At 38.9% G+C, this 19,461-nt stretch overlaps 1 protein-coding gene across 1 annotated transcript in view; it reads right to left on the reverse strand.

Moving 5' to 3' along the window:
- Nucleotides 1-19,461, reverse strand: part of CNN3 (calponin 3) — a 43,065-nt gene that overhangs the window by 12,197 nt on the left and 11,407 nt on the right. Inside the window, exon 2 of the mRNA XM_070746522.1 lies at nt 900-1,021. Within this exon, the coding sequence (XP_070602623.1) occupies nt 900-1,021 (122 nt within the window). The remainder of the gene's footprint in view (nt 1-899; nt 1,022-19,461) is intronic.

Consider the following 19,461-nt stretch of genomic DNA (forward strand, 5'->3'; position numbering starts at 1 on the left):
ACCCATGGAGATCCAGAGGGGAGAATGGGGCAGGAAAGAGTGGAGAAAAACGGAGGAAACCCATGGAGATCCAGAGGGGAGAATGGGGCAGGAAAGAGTGGAGAAAAACGGAGGAAACCCATGGAGATCCAGAGGGGAGAATGGGGCAGGAAAGAGTGCAGAAAAATGGAGGAAACCCATGGAGATCCAGCGGGGAGAATGGGGCAGGAAAGAGTGCAGAAAAATGGAGGAAACCCATGGAGATCCAGAGGGGAGAATGGGGCAGGAAAGAGTGGAGAAAAACGGAGGAAACCCATGGAGATCCAGAGGGGAGAATGGGGGAGAACAGGGTGGGAAAAAACGGGAGGAACTCAAGTCTGGAGGTGGGGCATCCCAGCGGCCGGCGGCAGGTTCGTAAGGTGAAAAAAGTTTGTAAGAAGAGGCAAAAAAATTCCGAACCCTGGGTTCGTATCTTGAAAAGTTCGTATGACGAGGGGTTCGTATCATGAGGTACCACTGTACTGCTTTTTCCTATAGACAAAATATAAGAAGTTTCTTAAAGTTCCAATTTTAAAAAACCTCACATGAATATTATAGGGTATTTTAGTAACAGGCAAGCTTATTTCACAGAGAACAAAAAATGCACGAAATGTTGATATTGTTAATTCAGTTGAGCAGAACTGTATTCTGTTGTTTCTAAGAGCTATAGGGTTATTTAGCGAGGTGCAGTTCTTCAAACCTGCACTTTCAACAATTACACAATATGCTCATCTCTGGAAAACATGTATAGCCTTTCTAAGACACAAACGTGTACATAATGTTTTTAAAATGTAAAATATAAAATTTGATCTATGCCCAACAGCTGCCGTTTCAGACTTAAACAGATCTACTGGATGGAGAATTTTAAAAGCATTGCTTACTCGCATAGTATAATGCCATCCTTTAAGCCCAGCTGGAAATTTGGGCCAATGCTCATGCCGGTAACTTCTTCAATCCAGTTGCGGAGATCTTCTTCTACCTGTGGATCATATTTCAAAGCAATCTAAAAAACAAAAGGAAAAATAAAAGAATGAATATCTCTTCTCCAATTTTAATTATTTTCCCATTTGCTTAAGCAATTATATTTGAGAATAGATGTCTTAATTATTGATTTTATTAATCTGTATAAAAATAAATGTGTAATTATACCTAAAGCTTTTTCTAAATTATGAATTAAACTAATGGATATTTTAAATTTATGTGATTTTTCTTCTAATAGTTTGAAACATCACATATCATTCTTCCCTTGCACTTCTCAATCAGGTTTCCTAAGCTGTATGGTAATGAACCAATCTGCATTATGCTGATATAAACTCTTCTGAATATACCCAGAGGAACCCATCACAAGCAAGCATGACTAACAGACATATATGGCTTTGCCTGTGGTGTATTTAGCTTAATATGCAAAACCAGAGGTTCTGATCTGTTCCTCTTACCAAGGCAAAAGCATCTGTCTAATTCTCAAGCGATTGTATGAGCACCACCCTCAAGTAAAGTGAAATAAAAGCCACTATCAAATGAAATCCATATATTTTCTTGCTATGGCTTTGACAGTTGATGGCGTGCATAAATCGCAAGTAGCTACTTGGATAATTCCAACCTTAAATTGAATTAAATGACAAGTATTTGCCATTCTGATACTACGCAAGACTCTTAGCCTAACTTCAAAACCCTCTATTTTTCTGCATAAAAACTGTGGGGAGAGAAAACAACAGAGAATTACAAAGCATTCAGGCATAAAGATGATATGTATCAAGAACAGAATGGATGATAGTTGCCTTGATAGTTTCCAATGACTATGAAGGCAATGCTCAGAAGGAAAAAAAGTAATTGCCCACAATTCTAGAATATAGACTGTAGAATCAATATTTTTCTGAGATCATCCACATTTGAAAGCAATACAGTATTACTACGTTTAGAAATAATTATTCCTTTCAATCCTTTCAATGATGAGGAGACTAAGCAGAGGCTAAACAATATTACAGAACTAGGCCTAAACATCTGCTTTAAATTGATTGAAAACTGGACAAAACATTATTGGCTAAGAATGGAAATAGTACTGTAAATAATTATTTGACTTCCTGACTACCAGGATCATTACAATACACTAAGGAAAGGCACCATAGCAGGCAGCAAAAAGGAAAAAAGTCAGAAGAAAGGCAATTAAATCACATCCTGCTGTACAAGACTAGGCCCAGAACACAGCAGGTTTTCAATAAGTAAAACAAACAAACAAACTGCTGACAGCCTATATCAGGCACAATGGATACAGCAAGATAAAAGGAATGGCCAATATAACAGAACTTTTGAACGACTTTCTATTTCTGCTGATGTCGAGCTTGGGCCACAAGAAAATGTAGGAGACTATTTTGAAAAGTGAAAAAAGAATTTGTTTTGCTTAAAAAAATATAACTATCAAATGTAAGAAAAACGTCACTGAAAACCACCATGACAATCAAATATAATTCCAAATATCAGGGCTGATATTGGCTGTTGGGAAGCTGTGATGGCTCAGGATTGATTCCCCCCTCCCCCTATAGCTGGTGAAAAGTTGGATTAAGCAAATTAGAAGATCCCCTAATGGGTTCACAAATAGGGTGGTTGCTTCTAATTAATAAGAATTGGGCACAGCATATCTATCCCGCTGGAAAAACCTTTCAGTTTAATTAAGATTTTGCTACCCCACCTTGAAATTATCATAAATTAAAATGCACATCCTTAATTTAATGCACAATTGAGGTATGTAAATAATAGCAATCAACATCTTTTGCTGTTGGCAATTCTGTCAACTTATTCCCAGTTGAGATGCTTTCTCCATGGCAAACTAAAAGGTTATGGCCAGTGTCTAAGCAAAAAAATTATTTCTATTAAAATGTTAAGTAATCAAAGAACTATCGTACTTGAGCTTCTTTCTAACAAAATCTCTTCCTCAGTGAACTGCATAGACAAAATGGATTTTTACTAGAGCCAAAAAAAAAACCTTCTACTTCACTACTCAAGATTTCTGTGGGAGTAAATTACAGCCACACCATTATAACTGTATCCTCCTATATTTTGCATAGAACAAGCCAGCCAGTTGTTCATATTTAAGTCCCACAAGTAATTCAGTTCTTATGTATTGCATTTTCTACAGTTGATCTTGAACTCACTTTGTCTTTTAAAGGAACCATTACCAGCCTTTTCTCTACATGCACAGATATGAAATAAAAACAGTCAGTGAATACAGAAAGGGTGAATACAGAAACTGTATTCATAGTCAATGAATCTCTGTTTCTCTCTTCAGGGTAATACAGAACCTTACTGTATAACTCTTTTATAAATCAATGTCTTTAAAAATATACTTTGAGCTCATTTTTTATCAGCTTGGAATCTTTTTAATAAAAGAAAGAGATAAATAAAAGAGCTAAAAGAGAATATCAGCACAAGATGCATTTTGAAGGAGATTAATTCTATATTGAAGACCACAAAGAGCAATATTTTCATCAGATTAGTAGTAAAGCAAACCCAGCAATCAATCCTATCCCTATTTATTTACTTACATACTTTCTTACGTATTGGGAAAATGAAAGAAAAAATTTCAATGTTCATTTTCTAGTCTGAATTTCAGTATTTTCATTATGGAATAAAACGCTTATTGCCTTGAGATGCATTTTATCACCAGTGTTCCAGTAACAACAATAACAGCAAAAATAGTGGTTTGGTAAACTTGTAGGAATTACAATAAAATGAATTAAACATGTGGAATGCTACCAAAAGCTGTAAATGTGTATTTTAATTTTGTTTTCTACAACATTGCTGAAACATTTTTAAAGGATGACTGCTTAATGCAAAGGGTCGGTTTGAAAAGTCCAAATACAGTACTCGTTAAATACATTTTTCGATGGGGAAGCGTTCCAAGACCACCTGTGAAAAACGAATTCCCATGAAGTAGAGGAAATATTTTTTTTAATGTATTTAACGAGTATTTGGACTTTTCAAACCGACCCTTTGCATTAAACAGTCATTCTATAATGTTTCTCAGCTGGAACTACATGTGACATCCTACTGTAGAAGAATTTTATGAATTTTTAATGGATTTAAAATTTTCAATGGATTTAAGCCCTCTTTGAAAACCCGTGTAGAGAATCCGCAAAAGATGAACCGCGAAGTAGTGAGGCATTACTGTATATAGTCTATACATATAAAGGAAAAAACCACTCACACATTAATCACAAAATCTCAAGGACCATAAAGCCTACAAACTTGAAATTTGCCATGTATGTTCCCCTTGGCTTCTATTTGCTCACCAAAAAAAAAAGGATTTTTCAGAATGACCATCTGAGCATGAGTATTTCTTATTTTATTATTAATAAGCTCTGATGCTAAGGAGTTCTACTCCCCCTCCCAACCTGAAAAGAAATCTGATCCAAATGCAAAACATAAGCAGAGGAGTTTCAGTTTCACTTTTGCTTTCACAGCAGAAAGCAACTTTACTACAGAACAGTTGAGTTAAGCCATGCTAGCCAGACGAATACCAATGGATGCTGGTAAGCAGAGACAGATTTTGCCTCCTCAGTTTAAACAAATCTGTTTTTTCTACTGTAAACACCAGTTAAAGGGAAAAGAGAAAAAAATGCAGAAAAAGATTTACAGATCTTTTGTAGATATCTGTAGATCATGTGATTAGGAAAACACAAATAAGGAAAGCTGCACACAAATATAATCAAACTCATCCCCAAGTCAGTAGACAATAAAAAAGTATTATTAGCACACTTTGATGCTAATTAGTTAGATGTTCTACTCCCCCTCTCCTCCCAACCTGAAAATAACTTTGCAGAGAACCAGATAACACAGGTGAGGCTTCTGTGGGGCCAGACTGAGGGAGAGAAGAAGAGAGGAGAGGAGAGACCTCTGTGGGGCAAAGCTGGGGGAGAGAAGGGATAGGATAGGGGAGGATTATGTGGGGCAAGGCTGAGGAGAAAAGAGTAGAGGAGGGGCTGATTTGCTAATTAATTTTCAATGTCGTAAGTGTCGGAATTATCAGGCCCGATCACATAGTTCTGTAGTGGAGTACAGGTATTTAGCTAGTAATTCCAATAAAATATCAGACAGTCTGTGTTGTTAAACTTTACTCATTTTTCTCAATGTGTACATTAGAGCTTTGTTGACTCCAATATACCCAAAATAATTGTGTAGGCAGAGGATGTGTTTTTTAAAATTATCATTAAACTACTGCTTTGTCTATGAAATTATAACATAACATCCAAGCCAACCATTCCCAATTTGCTCATCATGTCTTCCGATACTTCTTTGCTGTTTGGACATGTTGTTATGTCATGACAACATACCAGTAATAAACTAAATTTCTCAATACTTGTCCCACCTAACTCAAATTTTCTTACAAATATATTATTTGTCATAACAAATACACAGATGCTTCATATACATGCACAAGATCTAAAAATATATATATACTGGAATAGCAATATATTCCCAGGTATATTGAATGGATGTAATCATGAAATTACATGCATGTGATCATGAAGCTTAATCATGATCACATTCCATTTACATCATGATCACATTTGCTTAATCTGCAAATATGAAATTAGTAGTATGGGATTACATCATCTTCAGGAGCATGACATATTATTCATGATTCAATATAAAATGGAAAACGGGGAGAAAGTTCCCTCAAAAAATTATGTCTCTCCCAAATGGCATTCTAATTTATGGGTTGCTTACATGCCATATTTCTATGGGAGGGAGGGGGCAAAACCTGATTGGCAAACAGAATAAGCAAGATATACCAGACTGTAGACATAGCCCTATTTCTCTCTCTCCTCTCAGGGGTCACCTCTGTGAATGTCTGAGTTATAGTGTAACAAGTATAAATGGATTTAAGTAATCTCAGACAACTGAGAAAATTTGCAATGTCTGAAAGCACAAGATCAGCAAATTCTAAGCTTATTTTGTCTTCATTGCTACCAAAATAGATTAGATTAAGAAAAAACAAACATGTTTCTTTAAGAGTCTCTAAGAATTATGAAGGTAGTGCTATTCAATTATATTTCATACAAAATTAGAACAGCCTATCTGTTTGCAGAATTATATTTAATTGAAACTATACTCATTCCTATTCAGTTTAGACTTAAATGATTCTCATTCTGTAATGTTAAAGCCACAACAAGTGAGCGCAGCGGTTGTAAGTTCAGGCAAGGCGAAGGGGGGAGAATGGCCTCAGCCCCATTAAACCACCCTATGAATGTTCCAGCTCATTCCGCTCCCCCTCCACAAGCGAAGTGGGCAGTGTGAAGGACCACTCAGCAGTAGACGTTTGTGCAGAGGAGGGTTCCTGGGGTGCCCTCCCCATATGAAGATGAACCATCACCTGCCCTGAACTGTTCCCGCACTAACGCCCCGGCTCTGCTCAACTGCATTTTTTTGCTGCCCCCAGCGCTGAATCCAGGAAGGCTAGAGGGGCAGTGGTGGCAACAATGGCTCTCCAGGACGGCACATGACCGGGGATGTATTGCTGCTGGGCTGCCCACCCTCCCAGCACTTTCTTCCTTCCCCCACTGCTGAGAAGAGAGAGAGAGAAATTAAGAAAGAAGAAGGGAAACAGAGACAAGGAAGGAAGGAAGGAAAAGGAAAAGAAGAAAAAAAGAAGAAAAAAGAAGAAAAGAAGAAGAAGAAGAAGAAGAAGAAGAAGAAGAAGAAGAAGAAGAAGAAGAAGAAGAAGAAGAAGAAGAAGAAGAAGAAGAAGAAAACTTATGGCCACAATTGAGCCCAAAATTTTGGTTGCTAAGTGTTGGTAAGTGAGTTTCACCACATTTTGCAAGTTGGACAGGCCCACCCAGTCCCATGACGAAGCCATGCCCACCTGAAGCCACACCTGACTTCCAAGCCACAGAACTGGTAATTAAAACATTTAGAACCCACCCCTGATGTGATCTCCCTCTTCACCCAGGAGCTCCAAGGCATTAAACCATCTTTCCAAGCCGTCTCCATGTTTCCAGTATCTTTCTTCCCACTTGGAACTGAACCCAGATGGACATTTCTTCCAACACTACAATAATTCCACTTTATTGGCAATGTCACAGATAAGATACACTATAACTGCCTTGTTGTAGTTAGCATATTTTATTAATCTTCTCATTAAAACAAACACTCTTAAAGCTGAATTCCTAGTGAGACGCTGGGTATGTCCAACTTGTGTTCTTGGCAACAATGTGGAAGTGATTAAATACTAACTCTTTCCAGCATTCTTCTAATCTACAGCCCTGAATTTATGGTGGTATTAACCAAGTTAAATTTTTCTTCACCTATTTCAAGATCAGCCAACCAAAACCATAGAATCAAAACCACCTAGGAAATCTTCTAATCAGCCCACTACCCTGCACAGACAATTACCAATCAGCGACTGGAATGCTGGTCGGCGATTGTGTCGGAGCCAGAAGTATCGTCTCTTTGCTCTCGGAGGCTGGGTGATCCTGGGGATTGAGGGGATCATCCAGCAGGCTTTGCGGCACCCGTGCATGCTCGCATCAGCCCAATCCGAGCGCCACATGGCTGGGTGATCCCAAGGATTGCTGGCATCGCCCAGAAAGCAGAGTGGTGCTGCGCTTGCAATAGAAGGCCGGGGGAGGCAAGACACAGGCCTAGATAAAAGGGCCCCCAGCTCGATCCTTTTGGATCTTCTTTGCTGACACCTGCCCGGCCTTCCCTTGTGTCAGTGTGACTGTTGGTTGCTGGTTGGGGCCAAGCAGGAATTTTTTTGCGGCTGCAGCAGTTTATGGCACAGCTGGCTTTTCACCTACTCCAAACTGAGATTTGAGGATAGGATTGGTTAGGGGTGGGTTTTTCTAGCTATTATTAGCTTGATTTGGCTTCAATCTGGCTTTAATCCCCTTGGTCACTGCGGTGGCAGGTATGGGCGGAAAGGGGTGTTAGCAGCAGCTGTGGGTTCTCCTTTTGGAAGGTGATGAGCTGCCCCTCCGCAGAAGCTCCGGGCCTATAGGGCCTGAGTGATGCAGAGGGGGTGCCCTTGGGGCTCATCTACTCAGGTCTCAGGAAGGGGATCTGGGGGAGTGAGCCTTCCCACATGCCTTGTGGTGTGGTGGAGAGCAAGGAAAGGGCCATGGTATCCTCCCCTTGCTTAGTAAGGAGTTTCGCCCATAGGTGCTTAGAAATATTATGTGTTGGGATTTTCGGCCCCATTTAGGTTTTACCTCTGCAGGTCTATTTCATTTATGTATTAATAAAGTGACCCATTTATACCCAGTTCTCTTGTCTGAATGGTTCTTTACGCGTACGATGCAAATGATTCTCCATTATTTGAAAATCTTCAGCGATGGATCACCCACAACTCCAGAAGACGGTCTAATTCACCATTTAATAGTTCTTGTGATTGGGATACTACTACTTATTTTGAACTTGGATTGCTGAGAAATTTCTACCTGCTGGTTTTTGTTCTACCCTCAGGTGCTACAGAGAATAAATCCACACCCTCCTTCCACTGATGGCTAAGAATTGGGAGACTGCTACCATGTCTCCTCTTATCCCCCATCCCACCCTCTTCTCTTCTTTAAACTAAGCATATTTAGTTCTGCTCATAGGATTGGTGCCTACCTCACAAAAACTGGGAAGAAGATTTTGAGTTCCATTTGAAGAAATGGGAACATGGGAAAAATTACAGCTGCTTTGTTTTCACCCGAGGTGAAAATGTAGGTAGAACTGTAGTCCATTGCAAATCATAAAATTTGGCCAGAGGGATTATTTTAAAAACATTTCTGAAAATCAAAATAACCCCCACAGAAAATAATATTAATATAGTTCTGCTTTCATTTACTGAAATCATGTGTTTGGGTCAGAAACTGTCCTCAATCTTTCCTTCTCAATCTTGTCAACAGAGAGCACTGACAAGCTTTTCAGTTTATTTAAATGGTTTGGGTTAATCGGCTGGCAGATTACAGAACAAGCTGGTCACTTTAATATTCTTTTCTATTAATGCATCTCAAAAACCCCAATCCCATTCATTATGTATTTCATAGTATTTTAATGTACTCTGAAGCTCAAAATTCAATTAACACAAAAGTATGCAGAAGTCTCACAAGTATGCCCATGTTACACCAACACTCTGCAGTCTGCATTGGTTGTCGATCAGTTTCCGGTCACAATTCAAAGTGTTGGTTATGACCTATGAAGCCCTTCATGGCATCGGACCAGAATACATCCGTGTCCGCCTTCTGCCACACGAATCCCAGCGACCGGTTAGGTCCCACAGAGTCGGTCTTCTTCGGGTCCCATCAACTAAACAATGTCGTCTGGCGGGACCCAGGGGAAAAGCCTTCTCTGTGGCGGCCCCGACCCTCTGGAACCAGCTCCCCCCAGAGATCAGAATTGCCCCCACCCTCCTTGCCTTTCGTAAGCTCCTTAAAACCCACCTCTGTCGTCAGACTTGGGGGAACTGAACTTTTCCCTCTAGGCCTATACAATTTATGCATGGTATGTTTGTGTGTATGTCTGGTTTTTAATAAGGGTTTTTTAAATTATTTTAAACATTACATTTGTTACATGCTGTTTATTACTGTTGTTAGCCGCCCCGAGTCTACGGAGAGGAGTGGCATACAAATCAAATCAAGTCAAGTCAAGTCAAATCAAATCAAATCAAATCAAATCAAATAAATAAATAAATAAATAAATAAAAATTAATTAATAAATTAATAAATTAATAAATTTCAAAATTTAACCAACTCTCTCGTAATTCTACACATACACAGCCTTAGTAATACCAGCAACACTTGAGTGTGAAATAGAGCAATATGTGCATGGAAACATCTTTGCACTATTTGCCTCAGAGGGGAAAAAAACTTCACAACACAACACATCCCGTCCTCCCTCCATCTCTCCTCCCATATAAATTCTAACTTTCCCATAAAGTTGCTAAGGGTGCAGTTGCATTAAGAAGTATGTTCTGTCAGCCAGACCGGCAAGCATGGAAATGTAAGCTGCCTTCTCCAATCTAGCCATATATTTAATTGTTTCATTTCTTTCAAAGCCTTTATCAGTCATTCAATCAATTTCAATTAAAAAGAGCGGCAAGACCACTCCTACTGTTGTGCTATTGAGGTTGAGGAATATTTGGCGCATGCACACACACCATTCCTATTTTATTTCATCCTTGGAATACTCAAAGTGGCTACCTTCAAGCCAGAATGTTTTGTATTTGAAGAATCCTTCATTATCTCTAGTGATAAAAATATTTTAGATAACTTATCTGAAAATACAGTAAACTTTTGCTTTACCAGACCATTCAGAGACACGTAAATAAAGTGTCTGTTGCTCCTGAAAGTTTTCTAAATACTGTACAGAAAATCATGTGTGTTAGTGACATCATTTGAGTATATTACATATTCGCAACAGTACTAATTAGTAGCTAAAAGAGTTTTGCATTCAACTCCTGCTTAAACTGTATTATATCCAGCTTTATTTCTTTTTTCTCTCAAATGAATCATTCAAAGATCTATTAAAGATTTGATGAAGTACTTGCTATAACTAACTTATGATACTGCAGGGCTAAAAAAATTATTTTGCATTGCAGGTAGTTACAGTTAGTGCACAATGATAGGTAATTAGTGATTTAGCACATAGAAGAGATTGTTTGATCCCACAAAGCTTGGCCTATCAGATCTGGACTGCAAAAAAATAATAATAATCTAGAGAATCTTTTTTTTAAAGGCAACAAAGAGTTACAACTTTTTCTATAATTGGCAGACGAGATCTCAGAACCACTGAATTATATTCTTTCAAAGATCTTGGAGCATCGGGGATCTGCCAGGAAAAGAGCTGACGTAGTTCCCATCTTTGAAAAAGGAAAAATAAAAACCAAATCCAGGAAATTACAGACCTATCAGCCTGACCTCAATACCAAGGAAGATTTTGGAAAAGATAATCAAGCAACGAATCAATGAACACCTAGAAGCAAACAAAGTAATAACCAAAAGCCAACATGGGTTTGTCAAAAACAGACCATGCCACACTAATCTTATTGCATTCTTTAACAGAATGACAAAATTAGTGGACCAGAGGAATGCTGTCAATGTGGTTTACTTGGACTTCAGTAAGGCATTTGACAAAGTAGATCATAAGCAACTACTAAATAAAGTAGAAAAATGTGGAATGGACAACAAGACCACCAGATGGATTCAAAACTGGCAAACCAACCACAATCAACGTGTAGTGCTCAACGGAACTGCATCTACATGGAGGGATGTACGCAGCGGAGTACAGCAAGGCTGTTTTAGGTCCAGTACTCTTCAACATCTTCATCAATCACTTGGATGAAGGGATAGATGGGGAATTCATCAAATTTGCAGCTGACACCAAACTGGCAGGAATAGCCAACTCCCCAGAAGATAAGCTCAAAATACAGAAGGATCTTGACAAACTTGAACAATGGGCGCTATCTAACAAAATGAAATTCATGGTGAAAAAAATAATGTTCTACATCTAGGCAAGAAAAACAAAATGCACAGGTACAGCATATGTGGTACATCGCTCAACAGTAGCAACTGTGAGAGAGATCTTGGAGTCCTAGTGGACAACCATTTAAATATGAAGCAGCAGTATGCAGCAGCTGCCAAAAAAGCCAACATAATTCTAGGCTGCATTAACAGAGGGATAGAATCAAGATCACATGAAGTATTAATACCACTTTATAAGCCTTTGATCGCCACGATGCTAAAGGATGTTGAGACTCTAGAAAAAGTGCAGAGAAGAGCAACAAAGATGATTAGGTGACTGGAGGCTAAAATATATGAATAATGGTTGCAGGAACTGGGTATGTCTAGTTTAATGAAAAGAAAGACTAGGGGAGACATGATAGCATGTCTCAGAGGCTGCCACAAAGAAAAGGGAGTCAAACTATTCTCCAAAGCTCCTGAGAGTAGAACAAGAAGCAATGGGTGGAAACTAAACAAGGAGAGAACTAAGGAGAAATTTCCTGAAAGTTAGAACAATTAATCAGTGGAACAGCTTGCCTCCAGAGGTTGTGAATGCTCCAACACTGGAACTTTTTAAGATGTCGGGTAACCATTTGTCTGAAGTAGTGTAGGGCTTCCTGCCTAAATAGGGGGTTGAACTAGAAGACCTCCAAGGTCCCTTCCAACGTTGTTGTTGTTATCATTATCATTATCATCATTACTACTACTACTACTACTACTACTACTACTACTATATCTTTTCTAGTATCATCTGGTAGATGCCCAGGTTTTGGCTGCCCTAAACGGATGGCTACAGGTAATTCTTGATTTACAACAATTCGTTTAGTGATTGTTCAAAATTACAATGGCACTGGAAAAAGGTGATTTATGACCATTTTTCACACTTAGGACATTGCAGCATCCCTGTGGTCATGTGATCAAAATTTGGATGCTTGGCAACTGGTTCAGTAGTAGGATTTTTAAAAATTTCTGCCGATTTTGTGGATATGGCTTGGCTTGGTGGGTATGGCTTGGTAAGCATGGCGGGGAAAGGATACTGCAAAATCCCCATTTCCTCCCGACCCTTTGCCCACCCAATTTTTGCAAAAAAACAGGCAAGAAACGGCCCATTTTTCACAAAAACGGGCATTTTGGCCATTCCTCAGCAGCCAAGAGCTCTTTGCAGGTGGTGTGTATGTGTTTCAAGACAGCAATAATGGCTACATTTGGTGTATAAGACGCACTGACACTTCCATCCTCTTTTGGGGGGGGGGTGCATCTTATACTCTGAAAAATACATAGCTCTGCCGCTTTCCATTTTTAAAAGTGCCTAAGAAAAAATAAAACTACTTTTTATTAGTTTCTTGAAGTTTGAGTTTCCCAGGCTTATCTGGACTTGGCTTTCTCTCTAGACAAGTGCTTCTATATCTAAATGTCAATCACAGCTTGAAATTTTTGAAGGAAAAAACACTTTCTATTTTTTATTTCAGAATATTGAACTATGATATTTCAGATTTTTTCTTTTATTTTTCTTCTCATACAAATTTGGGTCAATTGTCCTCAAATGACAACTTGGAAAGAGCTAAGGTCAAAATAATCCTGCCAAAAACATATGAGCTAGTTGCCATGTAACTGGTAACAGAATGGCTATTTCTCTTAATTTGTGTGTGAAAAAGGAACATAATGTGAACAATGATCTTCTCTTGTAAAAGTGTCAAGCAGCTGGATGGAATCTCTGTACACATACATTTCTGTGTACCCACCAAATATGGAAAGCATTTGAGGTGAGACCTCTATATCTCAAATCTTATCTCTAACACTGCATTCCAGAATAATTGTTAAAAATAAGTGGAGGAGATACACTCAACAGCAACTTCAAACATAGGTTCTCCCATATCAGCCATCAATAAGAGGTAACCTCCAAAAACATTGGAAATTTTGGGAAGAGGATACAAAACACAAATAGTCAAAGAGGATGCAGGAAGAATCTATGCTTCTAAAATGAAAATCTGTCATTCTGGCTCCAGAAAATGATTACTGTGACATAATCACTCACACCAACCTTAAAAAATATGCACAAATTATTATTTAATTAAAAATTGAACATATGGGCTACAAGTCTGAATTCAGCTCCTTCCTTCTCCTCTTAAAATAGAAAGGTGACAATTCCTATAAAGCTAACATTTAATCAAAATTAAGAATTAAGGTTGCTACCGATTATATCCACAACAAACCAGCATTCATTATTTGACAATCACATACAGGAATATCCAAGATCAGATCATTTGATAACTTTAAAACATGATTTTGCCAAATGGGACACTGAAAAACAAAATGCATCCCATTATTATCTTCAAGTACTAACTACAGATATTGGTTTTGAAAATTGAGCATGACTTAGGAAAAATAATGAGATGCCCTGACCAATCAATTTAACCAATACATTAACAAAATGTAAAGTCTTTGCACATTCAACTAAATTAAAACAAATAAACCTAGACCATCGACCGTAATCCCTTTGATTTGGTGTTGGCCAAAATCACATCTCATTTTCCCCTATCAAGCAGTTTTCCATTTTACCTATTTTTTTGTTAAGGAGTGTGCAGAACGACCCTTGAGTTACCAAGGACATGCACAAAGGAAACGTGGAATTCCAGCATATGTCCAGGATACATGAGCATAGTTCCCTCTAAGCTGAGCAGTGAGCAATCGCTCACTTAAAAATCATCATCAACTCAGAGTTTTCCAAACCTGCCCAGAAGCCGAGAGGGAAAGAGTGAGAGGGAAGGAGAGAGAGAGGAAGAGAGAGAAACAGATAGAAAAAAGAGAGGAAGGAAAAGAGAAAGAAAAAGAATGGGAGTAAGGAAGAGAGAAAGAAAATCAAAATCTAGTTTGAAACTAGCTCAACTATTTAAGTGGCATTTTGATATTGATAGAGTTGCCCTATTATGAGCTCACTGTTATGGACACACAGTACAGTATTTTATTTTGAAATTCTCTGCGGCAAAACAGGGTGGGTTTTTTATTTGTTTGTTTGTTTGTTTATTTATTTAATATTTCTGTGCCGCCCAGTACCAAAGGGACTGCGGCTCAGACACTATACTTTTCTGCCCACCCCCCCAAAAAATTAGAGGGGACACTGTACATGAGTAGTACTTATTCAGGCATACAAAACATACATTAAAGTTCAATTAGTGTTTACTGTAGAAATAGTACAATCAAGTTAAGCAGCCCGGTCATACACATTCAAATCAGTCAGTATCTCTCAATATAATAATTATATTACAAACCTGTCTTTGTCTTACATATCAGACATACTTTACAGCTTACAAATACATCAAACTAACACAGAGCTTACTACATCAGTCACAGCGAATCAGCAGAAAGAACAGAAAGAGCAAAGAGAGAGAATTAGGCTTTCTGGCTCCCTCTTAGGGCAATTTACAACACTACCTCTTAAAGCTGTAGTACTTCAATACATATATACATCCATTGTTAGATTGCTTATATATTGCCAATCCAACTGTCTTGTACAGAGTCCAACACCTCCCTGTTGCCTATACTTTATTTTAAGCCTTCCTCACAAATATAACACAAGACATCAGATTTAAAGCAATATGTTTCTGAATTTTACTTTTCAACATCATAGTAAATGTTACTAAGTAACATGGGTTTTTAAAAAAATATTAGAAATTTTCCACAACAAAATAATGTTTCCCATCCCAGTTATGCTATACAAGATTCAGTTTTTCAATCATCTGACTCCATATACCAAGTTTTTCTTAGGTTTCTTATCCTTTATGGATGCTATATCTATTAATTTATTACAGCCCTCCAACTGAAGTTATTGAACACTACATGTAAAATATGGAAACAAACATTGTGCAGAACATACTTTTATGATGCTGTCACATTTATGATGCACAAGCTGCAGCTCCCTGTGGCCCTGTCATGGCACGGGGATTAAAGAGCTGTAGCCTTGTCGCAGCAGTGACAATGGGCGGAACCTTAATGTGGGAGCGAAGCGCCTCTGTACTTGTCTTTGTGCGGCAACAGGATTTTGCCTTCGTTATGGAATTTGCTGTTGCCACTAGCAAAGGGAGCTGGGAGAGAATGGTGTGGGCAGATCTTGCAGGGTGGGCACCATTCCTCAAGCCCGGCCTTCCTCCTCCCTCAGCATGGCCAAGAGAAAGAAGAGGGCAGCATGAAGAAGCACTACCCTCCCCTGGCTGAGCACAAAAGCCCAGTGGGAGGAGGGCAGCTGGATCAGCAGAAGCACCCCATTGGTGAGTCAGATGGTGGAGAGGCCTGGCCCAGCTCTCATAGGTGGACACTCTTTGGCACTCCGGAAGCAAGCTGCCACACTTTTGAAGAAGCTGAGCAGTGATGGCTGGGGCCACAGCAGGGGGAGGCAATGGAGGCATCAGGACTGGTTCCCCCACTTCTCAGAAAGTAAGGCCCCAGAGGAGCGGAATGTTGCGGGCTGAGCACCGGAGGGTCAGAAGGCATGCTCCAACGTCACCCCCACAGACATTTCCACCACACGTTCCTCTGTCCTGAAGTGGGATTGAGTGGGGGGAAGGGGAAGGGGAAAGGATAGGGGGGTTTCTTGTAGGAGAAGCTTGGCTGGCTTTTCTTTTGGCATACGGCAGAGAGGCACTCCGCAAAATGTGTGTTTAAATCTCGCACAGGTGCAAAGTCCTGATTATTAAAGAAAGGGATGGGGAAAAGATGTTCCTTTCCCAAGCACTCAGAGAAAATGGAACAAAAATGTGTGTGTGTATGTGTTTTGTGTGTGTATGTAAATAACAGCCCAGGATAGCTTGAGCCACAAACAACATCTGCTGTTATTTTTGCTGAGAGCTTCTGAGTTACACAGCACTCTTTAATAAATACTAACAATAACGAAACATAATATACAGGATTAAAGGAAGGAAGGTGAAATCAAAGGAGGGAGGGAGGGAAGGGGGGTGCAATGGCTCTCCAGAGGCTACTGCACTACACTCCCATCATTATTCAAGTTAAATTGCCGTGTTGGCATTTTGCGATAAATAAGTGGGTTTTGCATTGCAGTTGGGCACTTGGTCTCTAAAAGGTTCACCATCACTGCCCTATACTATTTCAGACAAATGGCTGTACAGTCTCTTCTTTAAAACCTCCAGTGACAACCTCTGACTCTTACCTTTTAAACAACAATAAATTTATGAAATATGCTTCACTAAGAATAGCCCTAAAATTCCATAGCTGAGAAGGAGAGCTAAGACTCTGCCTCCTTAATCCTGGTCCAGTACCTTAAACACTATACAACAAGGATCTTCTCACCCTTATTTTTCAATTTAATAACACAAGAAAAACCCACTTCGTTGGACTGGATGAGAAATTACATTGGGAAACAGAGGAGAAGCTGACCACGATCCTTTGACTCACATAATAGGAATGAAACAATTACAGAAATGGGTCTATGAATGAAATGTTGCAATATAAAGAACATAAACAAGGTACTGTACTGTGTCAAAGGCAGAATAGATTTTTATTAATATAAATTAATAACTTAAAAATATATTAAATTATTACTACATTTAATTATTTAAAAATTAAATTATTTAAAAATTAAATTAATTAAATTATTTTAAAAAATTAGAAAATGTGCTTTCGCTCCTGTGGTCAAGCAACACCATGACATTGAAAGTAACATTTTATTTGATATATGCCATTTTGTACGCTATTAATTTTGAGATTCTTCTTTTGAAATTTTTATACTGAAGCTACACTGAAAGCACGAAAACTAGACACGTCCTTTGCCACCTTTTGGGAAACCAGAATAAATGGGTAGCATAAACATATATAAGATTGCTAATCAAAATAATCCAATAATCCTCCTGCAATTCAGTAACATGTATATCAAGAAAGTTGCGTGTTTCTCTTCAACAACACAGAAAAAACTACTACAGAGTGGATCTACTTACAGTTAAATATGATTACTTTAATATGCATGTAGGCAACCACACAATTATCTTGATAGCTACAAATTACACTTGCTGTTGTGTAAAATAAGCGTATACTGTACTTATATCACAGGTATGCATAATTCGTAATCTGAGTCAGTTGCAGCATGGTGTTCACATTAATCAAGTGCTTGTGACTGTTACCAAGAAGTAGTAAAACCAATATTTAACTGAGCCAGTGATGGGTTGCCACTCACATTGACAGAATGCATTCCCTTTTTTTAAGCTGTTATTGACAGTTTCTTCCTTTTAGGATATGTTATACATAAACTGAGTCCAAATATTTAGAGATTTTTAAATCCACCTCTGTTTAATGTCAGAGCAAGCTCTGGGAATCAGTGATTATAAAACAAGCCTGTTCTCTGTTGCTGTCTCCTACCAAAAACAAAGTCAAATAATTGCTGGTTTCGGAATAAATCACAGGTAATCCTCAACTTATGACTCTTCACTTAACAACTATTCAAAGCTGCAACAGATCTCCCCAGAGCTACTCGTAACCCAGTTTTGATGGGTTACACTCTCCATGTGGTCACATGATTGCATTTGCAGCACTTGAAAACTGGCTCATTATTATTATTTTTGTATATGTTTTATTTGCAGTTTTCCTTTGATATATATTTGGTGGACAGTGTAATGACTGGGTCAATATATTTTTTACACAACCCTAACCTTAACAAAACAATTACATATGCACAGTTTTTATCTTCCAACTTTATATGCTCATTATATTTGTGTGTATGTGTGTGTGTGTGTGTGTGTATACACATACATACATACACTTTTCCCCTTTATAGCCATTTGCACTGTCTCACAGTTACATGACCACAACCTGCAATGTTTTTGCCATTCACTTCCAATTTTTGGAGGAGGGGGAATCCTATTGGGAAAAATGTATTTGCTGAAGGATTGCTGATTTTTTTTTAATTAAAAAGGTCCTAGTGGCGTAATGCCTCAACTTATAACCATAAGTTATGACTATGGTCAGCAATTCTGGGCATGACTGCTGCTGTAAGTTGAAGGCTACCTTTACACTCTCTTAGTTTGAAGCTTGATGGCTTTCACTGGCTTAAGAGAAGATAGTGTAAAAGCAGCTACTTTATAGGAAGTAAAGAGAACCGAATTAAGCTTTGCTAGTTGATTGCTGCAACAGAAGCTTCACTTCTTATTATAGGGTTTTGCAAACTAGTGCAGACCTTTTTTTCTCCCATCCAGTAGACATCAGACCTATAAACTACACATTAAGCCTCTGTAATCCACAAATCATATGTCATTCCAAGGGTCTTCATTTTGTATTTTTCAGAATCTACAAAGTATCTTGTGAAGGAAGAAAGTGTCTTTAATGGCTACTTTCTGTAGTCCTAGGGCAGGGGTAGGCAAAATTGGCTCTTCTATCACTTGCGGACTTCAACTCCCAGAATTCCTGAGCCAATCATGCTAGGTCAGGAATTCTGGGAGTTGAAGTCCACATGTCATAGGAGAGCCAACTTTGCCTACCCCTGTCCTAGGGCAATGATGGTGAACCTTTTCCAGCTCAGGTGCCAAAAAGGTGCATGCACCTACAATAGTGTGCATGTGTTTGCCCACACCCATAATGCACACAGCTGCCCTCCCCAACACATGTGCACAGGCCTCTCTAAAGCTTCCTGACTTCCAGTAAGTCCGTTGGACTGTTTTTCACTCTCCCCAGGATTCAGGAAAGCCTCCTAAAGCCTGGGGATGGCAAAAAATGCATCAACAGGCCAATTGGAAATTCAGAAACACAAGGAAGTGGAGCTGCCCTACTACTTCAGATAGTTGCAACCAGGCCTCGTGCACGTTGGCCCGTTTCTTCTGCAGCCGAGAAGGCTTTCCTGAAGGCCTCGGTAGCTCATAACAGAGCTCCAAATCAATCCGGAGCTCTGTTATCGACTAGAGAGGCCTTTAAGCAAAGGCCTTTAGGAAAGGCCTCTGCAGCTTATAACAGAGTTCCGGATCAA

This window comes from Erythrolamprus reginae, chromosome 3 (assembly GCF_031021105.1).
Source record: "Erythrolamprus reginae isolate rEryReg1 chromosome 3, rEryReg1.hap1, whole genome shotgun sequence".
NCBI classification, from domain to species: domain Eukaryota; kingdom Metazoa; phylum Chordata; class Lepidosauria; order Squamata; family Dipsadidae; genus Erythrolamprus; species Erythrolamprus reginae.